A 19,034-nucleotide genomic window follows, 5' to 3' on the forward strand; every position below is an offset into this window, starting at 1 on the left:
ATTTTTATTTTATTACAACAAAATATAAAATAAAATAAAATAAAATAAAATAAAATTTAAACTAACAACAACAATCCACAGTAATGGTGGTAATGATGGTGGGTAATTAATATATATACTATATACTATATACTATATTATATATTAATTAAAATATACTATATAAATAATAATATGTGACCGCTTTTTGTTACACTTTTTTTTTTTTTTTTTGTCATGGTGCTTGCCAGCAAATACCAAAAAAAAAAAGAAAACACGCGCAATTTATTTCAAGACGCGTTTAATTTTTACGCGTTTAATTTTTTTTTTTTTTTTTTTTTTTTTTTAAAATATATTCAAATATTTGAAAGAATTTTCTTTATTAATAAAAAAAAAAATTTTCTAAAGTTTTTTTTTTTTAATTTCAATTTAAAAACTATATATCAATTATACAAAATAAATAAAAATAAAATAAAATAAAAAAAGTTTCTTGGCTATTGGTATATATATATCAAAAAAAAAAAAAAAAAAAAAATTATCACCAGATAATAAACCTATATATATATATATATATATATATATATATATACTTTCATATATAAAACTTATGCTAGCCTCCCCTCAACATGTAGCTGGGGCAATAAATTATTATAGTGCCTACGTGGAAAATAGTGTACACTATTTATAAGTTTACTTGATTATCATCAACAAAATAAAAAAACACACACACACACTAGAAACAAATATTCTTGAATGCTGGACCAAATGATTAAAAGGCATTTTTATATTGTACTTTTGTAATCCCTGTAACATAAAAAAAAATAGCACGTGCATCTCGGCTTTTTAGATATATATATATATATATAGACCAGTTTATCTATTTGTCAATATTAGTAATCAATAACTAATAACATTATAAATATATATATAATTAAACTACTATTCAATCGTTCAACTCTATAAAGAGTTAACTAGCTAACTATAACTAATTTTAACTTATTAGTTATAACTAGTTTTTTTTTTTTTTTTTTTTAATCCAAATTATCATTATTCATTACTATACATGTATTCGTCATAAATATTATTCGTCATCCTCATCATAATCAATGATAAGTATATATATATAATATACAATTCTTTTTTTTTTTCTTTTTTGCTTTTGCTTTTTTTTCATTCCTTAGTTTTATCATCTCCATTGATATATCCCTCAGAACCCTGGACTCGCTTGTGTAATGGAACAACCCCCAAAAGTACACGCGCCAAATCTGCTGGCAAAATGGGTTTGGCAATGTAGTTAGTCATCCCCACTGCTAAACAGTTTTGTCGATCCTCTCCAGCAGCATTCGCTGTCAATGCAATGATTTCAGGCCGCTCTTGTTCAGGGTATAAACTCATCAACTCTTGTGCTGCCGCAATCCCATCCTTCCGTGGCATCTGAATGTCCATGAAAATACAATCATACATGCTTCGACCACATGAAATCTCCTCAATGCACTTCTCAACAACCTCTACACCATCCTTGGCATGTTCCGCCGCATACCCCATTCGCTTCAAATGCTGTAATGCAACCCTAGTGTTGATCGGATTATCTTCAGCTAAAAGAATTTTTAGAGGATGGCTCGTAGATAACGACTGCCAATTACTGCTATTGCCGCTGCTATTGCTTCTACCACCACTACTCCTGTTACCATTGCCATTGCCATTGCCATTATTAGTAGACCGGCTTGCTGATACCGCCTTGGAATCCGTAATAAGCCGTTCTAATGGCTTCGAGGGTCGAATCATATCGTCTGCCTCGGTATGCAAATGTTCCAAGTTAGTCAAACTTGTATTGTTAGGCATCTTATAGAATCCACCCTCTTCCTCTCCATTCATATCCATTCCATTAACATCCCCACTTTCAACCTTACTTTCTACCCCTTCATCACAATCTTCTTCACCTCCATCTCCACCAATTTGATACTCTAGACAAACAACTCCATCCGTTCCTGATCTAGAATTCTCCCCAACCCCACTAAACTTAAGAGCTCCTTGTACAATATCCAACAACCTCCGGCGTTGAGCAGGCCGCATAAGAATAGCAGCAATCCCCTTTTCTTTACCATCCTCTGGAATAGGTGCACCAAATGTCGTCATAAATACCACCTGGGTCTGAGGACTTTTTTCACGAATTTCAACAATTTGCTTGCATTCAGCATTCACAAATCGCCCATTCATAAACACAAGAGAGTAGTAAATCTCCTCTTTTCTCGACATGGCCAATGCAACCAGCGCAATGGCCTCTTTGTAGTTGCCACAACATTCAACTTCAAGTCCAACACGCTCAAGCTCAAAAACAAGTGATTCTTTGGCCTTTTCAAACGGATCAACAACAAGTACCCGTTTCCCTTCAAATGCTTCATGCATCGCCTTAGTTTCCTTCTCTTCATCTTCTGGCTTTTGTGCTACAGCAACAAAATCAAACCAAAACGTAGTTCCTGCCCCAGTAGTCCGATCAGACTCAAAGCTAAAAGTACCACCATTGCTATTGGCTAACTTTTGTGGCAGTGGGGGTGATGGATGTTGTTGCTGCTGATGCTGCTGCTGCTGCTGATGTGAAACCTCACCAGACTCCGCCGTTTCAATAGCAACTCGACTTCCGTTCCGACTAGTGCTGCAGCTACTACTAGTGCTAGCATCCGTGCTTCCCGCACTAAGGCTATCTGTAGCATCCTCAACATTGCTCTCAAATGTAAGTGACCCACCCATAAGCTCTGCTAGTTTCTTACTAATAGCCAAGCCAAGCCCAGATCCGCCATAAAGCCGACGAGAAGATCCATCAACCTGGCTAAAAGCCCTAAAGATTTTACCTCGGGCTGATTTGGGAATTCCAATCCCTGTGTCTTTGACTGCAATAACAAATCCGTAACGGTTGTCCGAAGATACTTTTTCCGCTTGTGTTTCAACAACAATGTAGCCTGCAGACGTAAACTTAACTGCATTACCAACCAAGTTAATGATGATTTGTCGTACGCGAGTTACATCTCCATATACTATGTCAATGTCTCCACACTTGTTCAGATGAACAAGCTCCAAATCTTTGGTGGCTGCAGGCTCCGCAACTAACTGAATGGCACTCTCAACACATTCACGTAGTGAAAATGGTGCATTATCAAGAGTTATTGAGCCATGTTCAATCTTGGAAAAGGCTAAAATTGCATCAATAATGTTGAGCGTCAACATGGCCGAGCTGCGAATAATTTCAACATACTCGCGTTGAACTTCGCTGAGTTTGGTATCAAGCAAGAAAATGGAACATGATAATAATGCATTAAACGGCGTCCGAATTTCATGTGACATATTTGCCAAAAAACTGGCCTTTTCTTCAGTGGCTTCTTCAGCCGTCTTTTTGGCAACCTCCATTTGATGATATAACTTGGCCTTCTCTAGCGACATAACGACTTGTGTACAGAGAAGTCCAAGCAACTCGATTCGTGGCCGTGTAAAAATGTCGTCAAGTGACTGGTGCTCAATATACAAAACGCCAATGACTTTAAGCTGATTCTGAATAGGCATGCATAAAATCGACTTGGAATGACGTGTTTGAAAGTAAGTATCATGACCAAACAAAAGCTCAAACTGCTTGTCACTATGTGTTTTACTGCTTTTCCCTCGCGATACAAGCTGACCTGAGCTTGATACTTGGAAAATAACAGAAAGTGGAACGTCAAACCGACCATTAACAGGGCGGTGATTATAAAGTGTTATACCGTTCAAAATGCCAATGGCTTCAATGTATGGTTCGTCCACATCAAGCGTCACAAAGACACAATAATCAGCGCCAGAACTCTTCATCACACTATTGACAAACTTTTCCAAAACACTATCTACCTCAATAGCCTCAGAAATATCTAAGCAGTATTGCAGCGCTGTCTTTAACTCTAAATCTCCATTCTCAGAATCACGGCCACTACCTGAAGGTGACGAATAGTTCCCAGCACTATTTCCATATCTTGTCATGGCAGCCAGTGGAATGAGGTCGGAAGAGGTACCCTTGTATGTTGGGGTGCTTTGAGCTGAAATTGCTGCTGCTGCAGAAAAAGTTGTCACTGTTGTTGGTGTCGTTGGCTGAAGCAACAAAGTATTGCATTCGGCTTCTGATATGGTTAGCGAATTTTTCTTGCGTTTAGTATCGGAAACATTATCTCCATTACTAGAGCTGCTTTCATCTTCACGAAATAAATTAGACAAAATCCAGCGAAGAGGCGATGATGAGTGTGTATTTGCGCTGCTGTTATTTAATATTATTTGCCGGCCATGCTGCCTTGCAACTCCAGGCCTAGGAACATTTTCCACAGATGTAATCGGTGCCGAAGCAATATCAATCATCGAGTTGGACAAGTGCAAGTTCGGTAAATCATGAAATTTTGCCGTGATTTGAGAAGCTCGTTTGTGTGCTCCCCATAATGTATACAATCGAACAGATTCCCTAAAGTATGACATGCTTCGTCGTCTTGAATGTTGTAAAAGATAATCACCACATCTTTCGTTGATAAGCGCAGCATCATTAATAAACCCTTCGTTGATCGCATAAGCAATAGCTTCCTCATAGGTATCCAAAGTTATGATACTATTTTGAGAGTTTTTGTGAATTTCAGCTTGTACGAGCAAATGTTTATGCATAAACATGCTAGGGTTGGTTTGTGACCAATCCTCAAGGTCTCTTGAAAATTGGTTGAGAAGTTCCATCTCTTGTTCTGTACGTGAATCCTTATCAATGATTGCCAGTGCACCAAAAAAGGTGACAATAACGTGGTATAATGTCACTGGGAATTCTGACATGACCTTAGGCAGTTTGACGCAGATAATGTCTGCAGCCAGATATTTTTGGCGATGAACCACTGCTAATATAAGCTTAACAACATAATAGACATATTTGAGCTCATAGTTAGAGTTGAGTACATTTGTTGTCTCATTAGGATCACCAATGTAAGAACCGGAAAAAACACATGGGTCACTGTTACCAATGCCCATAATATTAGCAACAGCTTGAGAGTGTAACTGAATCCACAATTTCCCAACATTGTCTGTATTTTCAAGATTAACCGGTCTCATTTGCTCAAAGTAAGACAAGACCCCTGAAAGAGGTTCAGCCGCAAGAAACTTGCATAATGGTCTCAAATCACTAAAATGAATTAAATGAATTAGAAAAATTAATAGGGGAGTTAAAGGAAAGATACTTACTATGATAAACTTAGCATACCACAGTGATTATCAAAAGTTTGACCTGATGATAAAACTAAGTCATAGTATCTAATGACTTCAGAAAGTGGCTCAAAGTAAATGGCAAGGGTAAGTGCATAATACTCATAAATATTAATGCCAAAGTCAAGACCAACTGCATTGTCGTGTTCAAGCGTAACTATGGCTAGTTTAGAATATTCGTAAGCTCTGAGAAGGTTTGTATTTTCACCTGCACGCTGAAATAGCGATGCTAATGAAAGCAATGAAAAAGAACATGAGGCTGTTGCGCCATGATCAACAAACCCCACCACAGATGTGTAGATCAAAGACCGGAATAGATGAGGTCGGTATGACAAGATGATGGGAACTGTCATGATTGAAATGATTTCTTGTGCTAGAATTAAAGCTGGGTCCGTGGCTGGTGCTTGGTTTACAAGCCCGCGTATCTCGGTAAATGTTAAAGGAATATGATGTCTAATTTTTGCATGATTTTTGGCGTTCCATTCCTCATCTTCTTGCATAGGGAAACCAAGTAAATTAAGAGCACGGATTCCTGTAGTTATGGCAGCCTTTGGTCGATAGAGACCATATTCTGCCTTCGTCTGGGTACGAAGAAGCGCAGCTTTATCGATATTTTCAGAAAACTTGTCAAACACTTTGTCAATAAGGTTCAAGCATTCATGGAAATTACGACGGTTATACTGCAGCTCAACCAAACTAAGATAAATGTGTTTAAAATATGCTGGATATGTTTCTTGTGCGTTTGGAGGGAGAATCTGGCGAGCTGTGTCAAAGTACGAGTAGGCCATATCAAAGTCAGACATGGCATAGACTGCATCACCAGCTTGTACAGCTGACGAAAGATAAATGTAGCGCTCAGAGTCTGTGACAATGGGAGTAGCGTTTTTGAGTTGATTTGCAATCTCAATAATCTTGTGAACGTCGTGTTGCTGAGGTAGCTTTGGAAGACACTGAGATGTTATGATGGTGCTATTATTGCTTGGGTCAAGAAGACGCATACCAATAGACCGATGAGTTTCAATGGCTTCTTCGGATGACAAAAGAGAATAAACAGCTTGCTGAACCAAGTCGTGGAAAAACCTATAGGTGGCGGATGCAGCAACAGATCGAATTTCTTCCCCCTGAATTTCGATATTTGTAGTGCCAACAGGGTCAAGAAAGGGAAATTTGTACTGAATTGTGGTTGGCATAATGAGCTGGCCTTCAAGGGCATGATTTAGGGCTTGCGCTGCCTCAGAAAAAGAAACCCCAGCACTTATAGCCAAATCTTCGAGAGTAAATGAGTTGCTACAAATGCATGCAGCATACTTAAGAATAGTTATAGTGTTTTGAGGAAGCTTATTGACTGTTTCAATAACGATAGAAGTAATCGATTGGGGGAGGTCCGAAGGTTGAAAACTTTCAAAATCAACTTTCCAACGGCCGCCTAAAGACCTGTTGGATTCGTCATAGTATAACAGCTTGTTTCGATTCATATAATTTAGAATGAGTGTAATAAAAAGTGGGTTCCCGTTTGTGACATTGTAAACAATTTGGGATAAAGAGCTGACTTGAGGCTCCACATTAGAAGAAAAGAAATAGTAGGGGTCTTTTGAGGAAAGTCCCGTAACAGCAGTCGCAAGCCCAACACTAGAGGCCAGAACTGGTGATGTATTACATCCACTACCGTTGCCAGAGTCTAAGGAATTCACAGATGCAGATGCCGTGGATGATGAAGAAATTGCGTCTGCTGTGCTAGATCCTAGTTTCATAGAAGAAGGTTTGTGATCTTGGGAATTTCCAGCCCCTACTACTCCTCCTCCATTAGCTGTACCTCCACTCCCACTTGTCTGAATATTTTTGGTCGAGGCTGTGCATGTTGTTAACGTGTCATTAAGCATGTGCTGGACGGCATTAAATCCAAGAGGTTCAAGGTTGACAACTTCATAATGAAGGCTCAAATCTTTAGCGAGACCGACAAGTTCATGGTAGCGTGGAGAATCGAGTGTAAATGCACATACAAAAATAATGTGGATACCATTGGTAGAGCCAAAGTTTTCAATAGCAAACGTAGCAAGCTCATGGAAAAAGTCAAGCTCTGTTTGGGGACACCATTGAACGTCATCAAGAAAGATGGTAAGTCCCTGAGAGCCAAAAAGACAAAAAAGACTCTTTACAACGTACTTGAAGCGCAGTTCGCGCGGAACAGGGCCTAGATGACGTGGGGTAGGAAGAAGTTTAGAGTATTCGTGGCCTAGAAGGTAGCGAAGCTCGGGGATAGGTTCAAAGAGTACTGCAAGCTCAACTTTTAGATTTGAAAGAATATTGTCGCGCCAGCGTGTGATTGACTGGACAGATCCGCAAAGAATCTGGTGAACAATCTCTTTTAGTACAGTGACAATACTATAAAATGGTGGCCCGCGCTGATATGGATCAAACTTCGAAGAGCAAAAAAAAGCATTTCGGGATAACGAAGATCGTTCAAGTTCGTTGACCAGACGAGTTTTGCCAGAGCCCGGTTCACCATTAATGAAAATAAACTGAAAGTCACGTTCCTCTTTTCGCTTGTAGCATGAACGCAAAAGATTGATTTCATTTTCACGACCATAAAGAACCTGGGGCATCAGAAAGATTTGTGAAACTTGCGGGACTGCATTTGGAACAAATTCCTCGTAATCGTTTGAGGAGTGGTGTTGTGGTTGCTGATGCAAAGAATTGAGTGCATATGTTAAATCTGATAAAATCAGCTTCGATGTTTGATAGCGATCGTCGGCTTTTTTCTCCATGAGCTTGAGAATAATTGAACTAAGAGGTGCTGAAACCCATGGTGCAATCAAGTGAGGGGGAGATGGAGTTCTCAAAACGTGCATGCGAGTAAGCTCAAATGGATCTTCGGAAGTGAAAGGCAGGCAACCAGTAGTAAGTTCGTAGAGAATGCATCCAATGGAGTAAAAATCAGAACGATAATCAACAAGGCGGTGATTAAGGCCTGTAGTCTCTGGTGAGACATAACCCAGGCACGCAGCAATATTGTTAAGATAAGTTTTGCGATACCCGTGAGAAGTATCCTCTGCTTTTAGTGGAAAACTAAAGTCCCAGTCAGAGATAAATACCGAGTTGTTTTCAGGACTCACAAAAATAGAAGATGATGTTAATCCATTGTGTGTGATTCCTTGTGAATGTGTCTGTGTAATGATTTCGACAACGCGAATAACAATGGCTAGGATTTCGGCCAATGTCTCTTGGGTGCGTGGCACGGGCTCTGTTTCAGATTGTAATTTTTCTGGCGCTTTAGTTGAAATGAACTTTTCTCTAAGGGTGATGAGCCCAGGGTCAGCGTCATGGTAAGTAAGAAAGATTGCTCTGGAATTTGAAGAGAACCGTGTACATGATTCTGAGCGGAGCACACCATCGATATTGGCCAAGGATTGGGTCGTTATTGAATTTATGCTTTCTGATTCGGTTTCAAATTGGGAAGATGGTTGGCGAACAGCGGATGAAATGCTCCATTCGTGACGAATGCGGATAAGGTCGTCAAGATTTCCTCGGTTGGAGGCCTTAATAAAAACTTTTTGGCCCGAAGCCAAGTGAGTCGCCCGGTACATACTGACACTTTGAGAGTAATGAGGTCGAATGGGGTCTAAGACTGAATAGCCAGGAATTGATGGGATGGAGGGGCAAGTGGGGTCATCAGATAGGCGTGCACAGTACTTGTCGAGAGAAGAGGTGTCGTTCATCGACCATGTTGCAGCTAGGGTATTATTAGTGGTGCTAGTTGTATTAAATGATTTGTAGGCCATGTTTGCGACAGATGATAGCGAAGGTAGAAGCGGAATAGATTCGTACGACTCAGAGGTACAAGTGGAATTGTCTGAAGACGGGCAAAGACCAGTTGAATTTTCAAGAATTTCAGTTTGCTTGCTACTAGATCCAAAGTAAGAGTCGGTAGGAGCAGCCAGTTTGGGCGGATAGAATGGTGATGAAGGAGAGCTGGAGCAGCGGTTAGTCTCTACCGACATCATGGGCCGTCGTCGGTATGCGGCCAAGTCGCTAAGCGTTGGTTCTGCAGAGCTGGTATTTGTAGAGTCCAGCATATCTAGTAAGGCATATCTAGAAACTTTTTGTAAAGTGATGGATAAAGTAAAGGAATGAATGTTAAAAGAAAAAAAATATATATATTTAAATTAAAAAAAAGGCCCTGGGGAAATTTAAGGTTTTTGCTCTATTATTTACTATGCACAATAAGATTTGCGCTTGTGCCTAAGCAAGCTCCGCCTGTATGATAAAAATCGAATTTTAATACAGAATAATTTATGGGTTTGGGTTCTTATGTAATATAATAAATTATCTTTCATAACCCTGGATTTTAAACACATAAAAAAAAATATAACTCCATGGTTATGAAATATCATTGTTATCATCTATATAATTATTAATTATTTTTACTTATTGTTGATTTATTTTAAAGTTCATTTCTAATTTTTTTTTTATAAATTTACTCCATTTTGTTTTCAAATAATTTCATATTCATTTTTAGTTAAATCAGAATAAAATGATCAATACTTGTTATTCAATCGAATTCAAAAGTGGTTGCTGAATTAGTGTTAATAAAGTTAGGTTTAAAATTTAGAATTTAGAAATATTTAATTGGTCTATTTTGATAGTATCTCTTTATACAAATCTAGATATTTATATTAGATAAATGCTTAATATCTATCATTTATTGTAATTTATTTAGTTATTGTGGCAAAAGAAGTTACAAATATAAAATTAAATATTTTCAATTTTCATTTGAATTAATACATTAGATAATTATTCAATTGTGTTTCAATACAAGTTATAATTAAAGTTGATAAATCACATTGCTCATGGGTGTTTGTTTATGGAATTTGAAGTAAATGGTTTTTTTGTAATCTCCAATTGTTAGTTAAATTTTATAATATGGAATGAGGATGTAATAATCATTTATTTAATTGAGTAATTAAATGTTAAAAGTAAACATTGGAATTTTGAATTAACATTGTTTTTTATGAAAAATTGTTAGTGAAATAGTTAATTATTTACTTAATTATTATATTGAATAAAACAAATATCTCAGTTTTTTAAATTGCTAACACCATTCATTGATTGATTTCTGTCAATTGTAGGGTAAAACATATCAATTATAAAGTATTTTTTCATTATGTAATTTATTACATCAGTAATAAATTCTGAGCTTTAGCAGGTCCAAATTTATCTTATCACATATCTCTCTAAGAGAATGGGGTTCAATAGATCTAATGTAATAATTTTGACTAAAACTCAGCATTTAGAACATTAATGATTAATAGTAATATAGTAGTAATAAAAGTCTTAAGCTTATGATTGTTTGTTTTTATTTTTATGTCTTGAGCTTGTGATAGAAAACAATTTTAAAGTTAAGTGTAGATGGCCAGGCAAAAAGCCATTGGGAAAAACTAAAACCGCCACTTGAGCGACACTATGTGGGGAGATTCAGCGATTATCCTGGCCCGTATGTAAACCAATTGCGTGAAGTGATTCCGGGACCGCCGAGACCGCCGGGACCGCCAGATAACAATTTACCCTAAGAATATTTAGGACCCAGTTTTATGTGCCTTGAAAGGTGGTCGGTGCTGATTACTGCCATTCAGCGAAGGCGGCCATTCCCGCTAATTCTCCAACCCTCCTTGTCTTTCTTTCTCCTTATTAGATCTTTTACTATTTATTTACCACCTTTGCATTAAGTTTCGATTTCTTTTTTTAATACTATTCGCTGTTGCCACCATGTCCAAGGATACGACGCTTGAGTTAGGCCCTCTTGATAAGGATGATGAAAAGCGCCTGTCAGGGCCTCTGGAAGGCTCGACCCTGCACAAAGATCGTCATCGTCCTCGCCACGTGCATATTAATGGCCAAAATAACAACCCACAACAGGTAGCCATCGGTGCAGTGATTGCTTCTCAGATCGCCTCGCTGGTTCTCATCGGCCTTCTTTACCCTCGTCTTTATTCAATCTCTCCCTTTGGTAGCTCTGCAATCGTATCGACCCTGCTGTGCGGGTTCTCCCAGGGTTTGCTACAACTTATTGTGCACCGAAGGCTGAACCCATCCGCGCTACTCAAATTTTACTGCTGGGGTATTATTAACGGGCTTTGGACCAAATGGTGGACAAGTTCGCTCTCGGTGATCGTACCAAGCATTCCACTGCGTATTTTCTGCGACCAAGCCATTGGAAATCCTACAAACTTGCTTATCTTTCTTTCGTTTGTGTCTTATTGGGATGGCCGTGAAATCGAAACATACTTCCATCAGACATATTTCAAAATGCTCAAGACAAGCTACATCATTTGGCCTTTTGTATCTACAATTCAGTTTTATTTGCTAGATCCACGTCTTATTGTGCCTTTCTGCAGTGTTGTAAACGTTTTTTGGACTGTCATTCTAGGCATAATTACGGGATAATAGAACAACGAGGCAGTGTTTGATTATATCGATAATAGTAATAATAAAAACTAAACAAAAAAAAAACACATATATATAAGCCTTGAATCTTGAATTAATCATTTTTCAAAACAAAACGTATTATTATTTATATTTAAAACACCGGAAAATGGGATTTCGAGACAAGTTTAAAAAGCGCGGTGAAAAAGTTGACAAAGAACAGCCATCTGGGTCCTCACAGATATTCCACCCGACTTACTCACATCATCCTCTAGACTCGGATCCACCTCTAGGCCCACCTCCAGGTCATTATGGTCCGCCCCCTGGTTCTCCCCCAATTCACAATGAAAAATACCCTATAACCAACAGCAATCTTCTAGAGTTCAACACTAGCTTTCAAGCATACGTACCTAACCATGAAGCTGCGGTACAGAGTGATTTAGCATCTTACCCAGAAGCCCAGTCTGCTGGAGAGCCAGGGGAGCTCCCATCTTATCGTGAGGCCAATAATCAAGCATTGCAACAGCAACAACAACAAAATCAAAATCAAAGCTTGCCACCAACGTACCGTCCAGCACCATCTTCTCATTTTAGAGCACTCTATTCTTCAGCTCCAGATGAAGAGCGTGACTTAGGAGACCATTACACTTCACTATTCCCCATTTATCCCCCACGGTTCTTGACCCAAGAAGAACAGCAGGTAATCGCCAACAGACAACTCATGCTTGTTCAACCACCAGTGCTAATCACCGATCTTCCTCGTGCATTACGTTTTGAATCACGATTTAAAGGTCAAGTCACCCCAGCTCCAGGAGCTGGTGGTGCTCACATACAATGCCGTGCGCCTAATGCTGCCGATACTACATTCGTGTCAAATTTGCCCATTTACTCACCTCACTTACGCAGCATCAGCAACGGTAAAGCCCTAGGAGGTCATCCCAGCTTCTATTTTGAAATTGTCATCACGTCGCTTCCTTCTAACTCGGCCGATGCCACAGTAGCCATTGGTTTTGTAGCACTGCCATATCCTCACTTCCGTTTGCCAGGGTGGCATCGTGGGTCTGTAGCAGTACATTCTGATGATGGCCGACGTTATGTCAATGACTCTCTTTCTGGAAAAGACTTTGTGGAACCATTTAGTAGTGTTGGTGCTGTGGTTGGAATAGGAATGAACGTGGATCGCATGGCGGTTTTTTTCACGCGTAACGGGCGTTTCGAGCGTGAATGGTCACTAGTTCAAGATATGAATCCACGTGGTATTGATCCTGCGCGTAGCTATCGTGATGGTGGTGTAGAGGGACTTCAAGGTGACCGAGACCTATATGCTGCTGTCGGGGTCTACGGTCCGGTGGGTGTCCAGGTGAATCTCAATGGCCCGTTCCGGTACTCTATGTAACAAAAAAGTGTAACACTGCAAGTAAATAACTCTTGTACATGCAAAAAATTTAAAAAAAAAATTAAAATCGCAGTTTGTCCACCATCAGTACCATCAGCAAAAGCACAGCAAAAGCACAGCAAAAGCACAGCAAAAGCACAGCAAAAGCACAGCAATAGCAGCCCGCCTAAATCATGTCCGATCAACGACGACCGAATCCTGAGGGCTGGGTCCCTCCTAAGGCCCCTTACAACCCGTACGATCCTACTGACATACGACCACCTCAGGGTTATCCTTCAGAATTCAGTACTCCGGGAAAGCCCCGTTCATGGACCCTGAGACCAAAAGAGCCCGAGAACTATCGCATTGTCAAAGACCAGCTCAAGCGTTTACAATACACTCCACGACCATTTTCAGACTTGTATCCTGGCCAGTACAAAGTTCTGCGGCGCACTGATACAGGTGCGTTTACACGCGGTATCCGTATCACGTCCTTTTGGCTGAGTTCTGCGCTCATTGTTTTTGGCGTGTTTTTCTACCGTTGGAATGACGGTTATGAGAACGTTTTTTCCGGACCATACCGATTGCAACTTCGTGTACGCGATGCGCTTTTTGGCAATCTTTCTGAGACGCAGAAGGAAGATCTTGCGCGACCCCGACACCATGGTATGACGAAGAAAATGTCTGCCACCACAGCCGAAGAACCGACATTTGTCGAGCCTAAACAGAGTGGAGCTGCAGACGGCGAGGCCACAACACTGCAAAGACCCCAGCGCATGCATTATGTCGAAGCTGAGCGTATTCGCCAGGAACGTGAAGAGGCTATTTTACGTGCAGTTGACATTGCTGAGGAGCAGCTGCGCATCCGGGCTCAAGAAAAGATTGCCGGGTCTGATTTGGCCGACGCCGAGGCCCGATCTGCAGCAAAATCCTCTTCGTCTTCTCGCTGGAAATTCTGGTAATAAGGGGGGAGGAAGGAATGGATGGTACCCGATGGCATCGTGCGCATCAAACGCTTTTCTGTAAATACATTATTAAATATCCGTCTGATTTTTTTTTTCTTTTTTTTGGTGCGTCTTTTTTTTTTTGTTGTTACTGGCCTGCACCACCATTCTTATCTCTTTTTTTTTTTTTTTTCTCACGTTTTTTTTTTATACTTTACTCTCAAGGCTTACATTATTTGAATAGAAACTAGACAGTCTTTTTTTGATAATAGCTATTTGCCGTCATAATTATCACTTTTCCTCTAACTATCTAGTTCGTCAAACTGCACGCTCACGTTCTCGTTTTCTTGCTATCCATTCTAGTTTTCTGGTTGGCCCCAGGAAGAATCAGAATGCGCATCCCTCTGCTAGGCCGGCTACCCGCTCTGGAGTGGCCAGTCCTCATCTTCTCGTTGGTACTTGTGGCCATCGAGTACATTCTTTCTATTATTACTTCTCTTCTTCCAACGTTTATTATTTCATTCTTTGATTCTCTAACGTCAGCCATATTTTTGATCTTCCCGGTTTCAGGGACAAGTTCACTCATTCAAGATCCTACTCTGGACGACCTTGTATCAAAGATTGCCAACGCAGACGGATTTGTTGAGATCTGTCGTTTATTTGGTTATGATGCTGAAGAGCATATTGTCAAAACTACAGATGGATATTTGCTTGGTATCCACCGTATTCGAGGCCGCCATAACCCACGTGCTAAGTCACCCGATGGTTCCAACTCGTCGTCACCTTCAACAAAACCTGTCGTTTACTTGCACCATGGACTTTTAATGAACTCTGAGGTGTGGATCTGTAACATTGATCCCAAACGTACTTTACCGTTTGTTCTTGCAGACATGGGCTATGATGTTTGGTTAGGCAATAATCGCGGTAATAAGTACTCGAAAAAGCACGTTATGCATAACCCCAACTCTGTTGCCTTTTGGAACTTTTCCATTGACGACTTTGCACTCTATGATATCCCGGATACCATCAATTACATTTTGTACATTGTACAGCAGCGAGACTTGGTCTATATTGGGTTTTCTCAGGGCTCGGCTCAAGCATTTGCTACACTTTCCATCAACCCAGAGCTTAACAAAAAGGTACGCTTGTTCATTGCGTTGGCACCAGCTATGGCCCCTCCAGGACTTCAAAACTCTGTAGTAGATTCTCTGATGCGTGCCTCGCCATCACTCATTTATCTATTCTTTGGTCGTAAGGCCATTCTCAAAAGCGCCACATTTTGGCAGTCCATAATGTATCCTCCATTTTTTGTGACTACTATCGACACAGCCATCTCATCTTTGTTTCAATGGCACTGCAAAAACATATCTTACCCCCAAAAATTGGCAGCATACCCACATTTGTACTCCTACACAAGTGTCAAGTCAGTTGTGCATTGGTTTCAAATTATTCGATCGGGCCGTTTTCACATGTATGATGACGATGTGGAGAGCCCTTTCTTTAAGGGTAAATATTTTTACCGCGTCGCTAGTTTCCCTACACAGAATATCAAGACGCCCATTCTATTACTCTACGGCAAAGCTGACTCGCTCGTGGATATTGGCGTTATGACGTCGGAGTTACCAGAAGACTCGACAACAGCTGTTGGTTTTGAAGGGTACGAGCACTTGGATATGATTTGGGGCGATAAGGTCGACAAGGAGATCTTTCCTTATATTTATTCGGCACTGCGGCAGGTCCATCATGTACCTAATGATACCGCAGTTTTGGCTCTCCCCTGGATAGAATCTTCAAGCAGCGAAAGTAAGAAGGAAGTTGTTTTGCGGCTGTGTCTCACACCAAATCCAGAGAACAGCAGCATTTCCAGTACCCCTATCGGGGGTTCACGGGCCAGTACGACCATGAATGAGGACTATCAGCTTTCATCAGCAAAGAAAGACTCGCTATCGGGTCTTACCATAGGTCCTCTGAGTGAACGCAAAAATTCTAAGGCTTCGACCTTGTCTACCTCTTCGACTGATAGCGGCAAGAGCACAGCTTCATACAACCAACTTGCGGCCAAACTATCGTCATCTTTTTCGAGCACAGGAATTAACTTTGGCAGCAGTCAACCAGTGGTAGAGGTCATTCGCTCCGACAGACATTCTACTGAGAAATGAAAGTTTTATTAGTATTAATATTATAATTATAATTATTATTACGGGTCTCTCCTTTTTGTATTTATTTGTCAAATTTTATATATAGTATTCTAAATTGGTTTGTTTGTTTGTTTGTTATTACTGTTAAATTACCCTTTTGTTATCTGGGGTAAAATAAATTAAATTATGTAATTATTGTTGCAAAATTATGTAATATTATGAGCGGCTGTTGACGGGTCCAAGCGCCCGGCTAGCAATTTGGGAAGGCTTCCACGAACTTTTGTCGGGGCCGCTCAACTACAAATTTTTCTGTCGGATGGTGGGTGGTGCCCGTCGTCAAATGACTTTGAGCATATAATAATACTGGCCGAAGCATGTAGAGCAGTCAATGCCGCCATTTTCGGTGAATTTGTGTGGTTTGCGCGTTTCGGCTTTGCTGCGGTTTTTGGGTCATGACCAATTTTAAAAAAAAAAAAAATTCCCGTCGTGTTTTTTACAGTCGATTTTCGTAAACCTTTAAAACACCTTATCTTTCCCCTTTTACAACAATTGTAATCTAAACATCAACATCAACAATATCAATATCAATATCAATAACAACAACAACAACAACAACGTCTTATTCATAAACTCCCTGATAACCATAAACCAAGTCTTGTATTTCTCAATAATCCTATCATGTCTTCAAGCGATAATGAGCCGCCTTCTCGCGAAGCTTCAACCAGTCCGCAACTCGCGCAACTAGCACAGTTGACCGATGAAGCAACTTTCCCCATTCTTTCTTATCTCACTGAAGTTCATAACTCTGCTCCTTCATCCTGTGCCTCGTCCTGCACAGCCAGCCCAGAGCTAGGAACCATCGCTGAAGGATCATCACAACCTCCTCCTCCTCCTTGCTCGCTAGCCAGTACTTCCACAATCAAAAGCTCCCTGCGGCTTGACTCGCTGCCACCCGATGTGTATAGCTCACTCTCAACCTTCATGACTCCAGATGACTGCAAAAACCTTGGCCAGGTAAACCAAGTCTTGCGCTCCTTTTTCCTACCGCGTTCATGGTTTTCTGTTATTATCCACCTTCCGGAGTACTACAGTTTTGGTGAAGACTCTATTCATCCTTTTTCGCTTGAACCCGTATCCGCCACAGCATCGGCAACCCCTTCCTCCATATCAAGACCTCAACCAACATCAAATAAAGCCCCAAGCATTTCATCCAGTCGCACAAGCAGTCGGTCGGATGAACACGATCACGACGCCCTGCTAGACGAAATGCAGTTTTCCTCCCGCCAAAAAATGTGGCAATCTGGTCGGCTTGCGCCTGTATCTGTTCTTTACCAGCCACATTATTATAAGTGGTTTATAAACTCAGTTGTCACGCGCCTTCTAATCATCCCTAACAAGCACGGCTGCCCGCGCCGCGGACTCAAAACTTGGATGACTTTTATGAGAGACCGCTTCCCGACACTAAAACATATCCAGTTTGGCGACATGACAGTTGACTCTGCCTTTTCAAAGTTTGTCTCAACCCCGCTTTTTCTTTCACTTGTTGCTGTGCCGCTTACTCAGTGCTGCTATAAGTTCACTTTGAAAATGGATAAGTGGGCAGCTCCATATTTCTTTGTGTATCTGAAAACAGTTACACATCTCCGCATTACATGCAAGTCAGAAGACGTTGACCAGGCGCGTTCTATGAAAGGTCTTGACGGCTTTATCAATCTTCCTAGATTAGAGTATCTCGATCTTAGTGAATCAGTAATCTATTCCTCAGTTTTTCTCGGCGCCATTGAGAAATTTAAAAACCTCGAGACTCTGGCCTGCAACGTCCAATACACAATTAAGGATGATAAGGTGCTTTTTGACTCTGCAGTCAATTTTTTGCTAACAATTCCAGAACATATCACACGCTGCAAAGTCAAGTTTGAACGCGTAGCCTCCTTATCTCCCGAATACTCGACTAGCAAACCAATGTCATTGCCAAGAGTTACCGTCATTGAAATTGAATCGCCTTTGGGTGCAGATCTTATTCCTGGCGTGCTAGATTTTCCTAGTATTAGGAAGTGCGCTGTAGTTCCCAGCAAAGAGGAATCTAGTGCTCTAGTGGCTACACCTTCTTCTGTCCCTATTTTGCACTCATTATCATCGACATTGGAGTATCTGGAACTCTCATTTCTTGGTAAATATATTTTAAATTGCGTCGAAGCAATTCCTCAAATGAAGAAGCTACGCAAAATCACTTTGCGTGTATCCGGCATGCCACCAAAGCCTAAATCCAGCAAATTGGACAAATGGCTGTCTAGTGTGACCAAAGCCATTGGGGCTGGCGAAGAAATGACTACCGAGCAAATCGCATCTCTTGTAGAAAATATTGACACTCCGGAAGCTTCTCTTTTTATTCAACTGCTGAAAAGCCCAGAAAAAGCTCCCTCTAAAGGTTACGATGATGATTACTTTACTGCACTGACATCATATGAAAACTTGCTGGCGAGTTTTCTAGATTTGCCCACTCTCGAGTATTTCTATCTGCGCATATATGGGCTTTTTTACTCGTCTCCAAAATTGCAGAAGCTTCTGGTTGGTGAAAATTCCTGTGTCAAGCAGGTGCTAGTCAAATGCGAAAGTTCTCGCACTATTAAAACAAAAATGTTATTGGTGTCTCTGGGTAAAAGATATGAAAAACCGCACCGCTTTAAAAAGTTTGAAGGGGGTGGTATTGATGTTAGAGAGCTTGATATCGAGCGTGAATCATTTAAAGGGTGGTACCCGTCAATGTCATGAGTTTTTAGTTAATAGAAGAAAGTTGTCCCGAATTTTGTCTAAAAAAAATTATGTGTGAACGTTCAATAATATTTTTACCCTAACCCTGTATGTGTGTATTTTTTTTTTTCAACCTCAATCTCCCACTTCCACCTCCACCATTGTAATTTTCCACATTAAAAA

The 19,034-nt window shown here is 40.4% G+C and overlaps 6 protein-coding genes across 6 annotated transcripts; 5 read left to right on the top strand and 1 right to left on the bottom strand.

Annotated features, from left to right (window-relative positions):
* Positions 1-1,149: 1,149 nt before the first annotated feature.
* Positions 1,150-9,296, bottom strand: SAPINGB_P002816 (uncharacterized protein; the record flags this gene model as incomplete). The annotated part of the gene is made up of 2 exons (XM_031997534.1): positions 1,150-5,143; positions 5,203-9,296. The coding sequence occupies 2 exons, from the start codon at positions 9,294-9,296 to the stop codon at positions 1,150-1,152; spliced, it is 8,088 nt and encodes a 2,695-aa protein (XP_031853425.1).
* Positions 9,297-10,986: 1,690 nt separating this feature from the next.
* SAPINGB_P002817 (uncharacterized protein) lies at positions 10,987-11,664 on the top strand (the record flags this gene model as incomplete). The annotated part of the gene is made up of 1 exon (XM_031997535.1): positions 10,987-11,664. One exon carries the CDS (start codon positions 10,987-10,989, stop codon positions 11,662-11,664), a length of 678 nt encoding a protein of 225 aa, XP_031853426.1.
* Positions 11,665-11,812: 148 nt separating this feature from the next.
* SAPINGB_P002818 (uncharacterized protein) lies at positions 11,813-13,039 on the top strand (the record flags this gene model as incomplete). Its single annotated transcript, XM_031997536.1, has 1 exon — positions 11,813-13,039. The coding sequence occupies one exon, from the start codon at positions 11,813-11,815 to the stop codon at positions 13,037-13,039; it is 1,227 nt and encodes a 408-aa protein (XP_031853427.1).
* A 173-nt stretch (positions 13,040-13,212) lies between these two features.
* On the top strand, positions 13,213-13,980 carry SAPINGB_P002819 (uncharacterized protein; the record flags this gene model as incomplete). The annotated part of the gene is made up of 1 exon (XM_031997537.1): positions 13,213-13,980. One exon carries the CDS (start codon positions 13,213-13,215, stop codon positions 13,978-13,980), a length of 768 nt encoding a protein of 255 aa, XP_031853428.1.
* A 374-nt stretch (positions 13,981-14,354) lies between these two features.
* SAPINGB_P002820 (uncharacterized protein) lies at positions 14,355-16,121 on the top strand (the record flags this gene model as incomplete). The annotated part of the gene is made up of 1 exon (XM_031997538.1): positions 14,355-16,121. The coding sequence occupies one exon, from the start codon at positions 14,355-14,357 to the stop codon at positions 16,119-16,121; it is 1,767 nt and encodes a 588-aa protein (XP_031853429.1).
* Positions 16,122-16,778: 657 nt separating this feature from the next.
* On the top strand, positions 16,779-18,872 carry SAPINGB_P002821 (uncharacterized protein; the record flags this gene model as incomplete). Its single annotated transcript, XM_031997539.1, has 1 exon — positions 16,779-18,872. One exon carries the CDS (start codon positions 16,779-16,781, stop codon positions 18,870-18,872), a length of 2,094 nt encoding a protein of 697 aa, XP_031853430.1.
* Between the last annotated feature and the right edge of the window lie 162 nt (positions 18,873-19,034).

Source organism: Magnusiomyces paraingens (genome assembly GCF_902498895.1).
Source record: "Magnusiomyces paraingens strain CBS 517.90 genome assembly, contig: contig2, whole genome shotgun sequence".
In the NCBI taxonomy this organism is placed as follows: domain Eukaryota; kingdom Fungi; phylum Ascomycota; class Dipodascomycetes; order Dipodascales; family Dipodascaceae; genus Magnusiomyces; species Magnusiomyces paraingens.